This window comes from Petaurus breviceps, unplaced genomic scaffold (assembly GCF_028583685.1).
Source record: "Petaurus breviceps papuanus isolate PSGF00001 unplaced genomic scaffold, PetGlider_PUasm1.0 90444, whole genome shotgun sequence".
Taxonomy (NCBI): Eukaryota; Metazoa; Chordata; class Mammalia; order Diprotodontia; family Petauridae; genus Petaurus; species Petaurus breviceps.
This window is the reverse complement of record NW_027187256.1, coordinates 1,162,402-1,166,201: the sequence shown is the minus strand read 5'-3', so window position 1 is coordinate 1,166,201 and position 3,800 is coordinate 1,162,402. Positions and strand designations below refer to the sequence as shown.

The following is a 3,800-nucleotide window of genomic DNA, read 5'->3' as shown; positions in this document are numbered from 1 at the left end:
AGAAATGTTTAAAAGTCCTCTATTTCATTGAATATCCATTTACCCCATTAAATATTTATTAATCCCCTTTAAAACAATAAAACCATTACATGTTAACATAACATTTTTTACAAAAATGACTTCTTCCAAACCAAAAAATGAGAAGGCATTGTCTTACCTACTTTTGCAAATCTCTTTAATATTGTTTTAATGGAAGGCAGCTGAATTCACATACCTGCTTCAGGATTCAATCTGCTGCAAAATGTTGTTTTATTTAAAGTACATAAAGGAAATCCAGCTTCACCCAGATATGTAGTTTGAAAAGGGAAGAACATTTCAACAATGTTTTAGTATTACTATGCAAATTGTTTTGATTTTGAGAATCTGCTGAAATCATTTAGAACAGCGACTCTACACTTTGAAAACTTCTAGTCTAACCTGACTTACCTATTTTACAGATGAGCCAACTGAGGCCTGAGAAGTGAAGAAACTTGTGATCAAACAAAACCAAGTCTAATCCCTTTTCTATATGTCAGACCCTTAAATACTAGGAGATAACTTTTTCTTCTCTAAACTAAATCTGCCCAGTCCCTTCAGTGTTTTGTTCATATGGTTCTCTAGTTCTCTTATCAAATCTCTTGGCTTGTATCTCTCTTTACCTCTGGCTCAGGAAATTCCTAGATCTTTTCAAAGTACATATTAGGTGCTATCTCCTATATAAAGTTTTTCTCAATTTCCACAGTTGTCAGTGTTCTCTTCTCCCTCTCTACTCTACAAAAAAAGTACTTTGTGCTTACTGTGTTCATCTTTTATACTTCTTATCTGTGTGTTGATGTTCAGTCATTTCAGACATGTGACCCCATTTTGTGGTTTTCTTGGCAAAGATTTGGAGTGGTTTGTCATTTCCTTCTCCAATTTCTTTGATAGTTGAGGAACTGAGGCAAACAAGGTTAACTGACTTGTCCGGGGTCACACAGTTAGTGTCTGAGGCTAGATCTGAACTCATGAAGATGAGTCTTCCTGATTCCAAACCAAGTGCTCTATCCACTGCTCCACCCAGCTACCCTTTTATCTATTTAACATAATGCAAAATCACCCACTGATTTTCAGTAGAAGTAAGCTCCTAGGGGAATCGTTTTATTTTCCCCCAGCACTTAGCACAATGCCTTATACATAATACAGGTGCTTGGTAATTGCATGCTTAATTGAATCTAATTGAATTCCTCTCTATCACCCTTTCTATAGGTGGTGACCAAAGCAAAGTACAAAAGTTGCAGAGTAGAAGCTGATCCCTACCATGTTGCCAGCTAACCACACCAAATTCCATCCAGCCTCCTTCATTCTACTGGGAATCCCAGGCCTTGAGGATCATCACCTCTGGCTTTCATTTCCCTTCATTATGATGTACACCACGGCTATGAGTGGCAATATCTTCCTTCTCTGGGTCATCATCTCAGAGAGGAGCCTTCATGAACCTATGTACATCCTCCTCTCTCTTCTTGCCATCACAGACCTCATCCTCTCTACCACCACTGTGCCCAAGGCCCTAGCCATCTTTTGGTTCCAAGCTCATAATATCCCCTTCCCTGCCTGCCTCACTCAAGTCTTTTTCATCCACTTTGTCTCAGCCTTGGAATCAGCCACATTGCTTTCTATGGCATTTGATCGTTATGTGGCCATCTGTGACCCTCTGCGGTATGCATCTATACTCACTTACAAGGTCCTTGGCAAAATGGGACTTGCTGGTTTTGCTCGAGCTTTCTCCACTGTTGCAACCCTTGTCTTTCTCCTCCATCGTCTGCCCTACTGTGGTCATCATACAGTACCCCACACATACTGTGAACACATGGGTGTGGCCCGGCTGGCATGTGGGGACATCCGCGTCAACATCATCTATGGTCTTTGTGCAGCCCTCTCAACATTGGGCATTGATGCAATTCTCATTGTTGTCTCCTACATTCTTATCCTCCGTGCTGTCTTTCGCCTGCCTTCCCAAGGTGCACGCCATAAGGCTCTGGGCACCTGTGGTGCCCATGTCTGTGTGATCCTCATGTTTTATACACCTGCTTTTTTCTCCTTCCTCACCCACCGCTTTGGCCGGGGTACCATCCCCCGCCATATTCACATCCTTCTGGCCAATCTTTATGTAGTGGTACCACCCATGCTCAACCCCATTGTCTATGCAGTTAGGATGAAGCAAATCCGGGACAAAGTTATTCAGAGTTTTAGATGGATGGGGAAAGGAGGTCACTAAGAGAGAGGGGTAAGTAGCAGAAAGGGAAATCCTCATGTCATATGAAGAAAGAACAAATAAAATCCATCCCATCTCTGAGTCACTGGATCCCAGGATCCAACAATTGAAAGCTAGAAGTCTTCTATTTTACTTCAAAAGAGATCTTCTACTTCTAGGACAACAGAAATGAAAATCCAGTCAGTCCTCTCCTTTTTCAGATGGGGAAGTCCCAGAAAAGGGAATTGATTTTCCCAAGATCTCACAGGTGGTGAACTGAAGAGCCTGGATTCAAACCAAGGTTTTATAATTCAAACCTCCATTGTGGTTGATATTTCTTCTTTCAGAACTTATATTTTGTCTAAATAAATCTGATTCAAAATTCTACTTTGGGAGGGGAGTAGATTTCTTTAAAACAGGCGTTATTAACCTTGTGTTTGTAAACTTCTTTCTATAATATTTTTATAACTGCATTTCAATATAATTGGTTTCTTGTGTAATCCTAGGTATTTTATTTTATATTTTCAAAAATATTATTCTGAGAAGGGGTCTATAGGCTTCATCAGGCTTGCAAAGAGCTCTACGACACAAAAAAGGGTTAAGAATTTTTGCTTTTAAAAACTCAGAAGTCGATTTCTAAATGAGTTGGAAACTGCTAGGGTTTTGATTAAGAATAACTTTTTAAGGATTTTTATTTTAAACCCAGCGTGAATACCACTTAGACAGGCTAGCAAAACCTCAGTGAATCATTTTATCTGATTGGAAAAATCAATTCAATACTGAGCATTCTTACTTTGAATATGCAGAAATATGATTGGCAAAGATGGTCTTTTTCTCTGCCCTACGATGTGGGAGATGGATGTATTAATGTACTGTTGTCGTACTTGGGTGTTTCCTTGATGTTTGAATGGATCAGTAATCCCACTGGTGTGAGTCTTTTAACTATGTGATCCCAACCCCAAGCATTCAGAATTTTTCATCCTTTTCTTTCTGCCTTCCAGTAAATCCTCTACCAAATGTGCTGAGGGCTTTCCTGGGGGTTCTTCACATTACACATCGCGTATATTTGTCTTACATATTATATGAATATCTATTAGTTATCTATTTGACTATTGGTTGTAGAAAAGCACAGCATTTGTCTTCTCTAAACTTTTTGTCTCTCTGGGTGCTGGCAGTGCCCAGCCTATTGTCAGTGCTAAATAAGTGTTGCATTTGTTACTGGGTATATTAGAGCTGGAGAGAAAGAGAGAGCTGGACACTTGGGAGAGTGCAGTCTATCTTTGAAATGAAGGTTTCTCTTGCTGGACAGAGAAGATCAATGCTTCCAAAACAAAAGAAACCTTCAATGATTGTTGTTGCCAAATTAGTCTGATGCTCCAAATAAAACTTGACAACAGATTGAATTGTTACATTCTATGCATTGAAGAAAGAACTCTATTTATTCTCTTAAGACTGAATATAAATGCTTAGATGTCCTCTGTGACAATCAATGAACAACCAAGCATTAAGTCTTGTCTATATATAAGACACTGGGTTTGAAAACTACAAAACCTTAGGGATAATCTGACTGTTAAAGATCTGTAGAAATGGT

At 39.3% G+C, this 3,800-nt stretch overlaps 1 protein-coding gene across 1 annotated transcript; it reads left to right on the top strand.

The window, feature by feature from the left end:
- Nucleotides 1–1,276: 1,276 nt before the first annotated feature.
- Nucleotides 1,277–2,233, top strand: LOC138177762 (olfactory receptor 52B2-like). The gene has a single exon (XM_069108969.1). It carries the CDS (start codon nucleotides 1,277–1,279, stop codon nucleotides 2,231–2,233), a length of 957 nt encoding a protein of 318 aa, XP_068965070.1.
- Nucleotides 2,234–3,800: the final 1,567 nt, after the last annotated feature.

Coding starts and splice junctions, on each gene's coding strand:
- LOC138177762 (XM_069108969.1), top strand. CDS start 1,277: ATGTTGCCAGCTAACCACACCAAATTCCATCCAGCCTCCTTCATTCTA.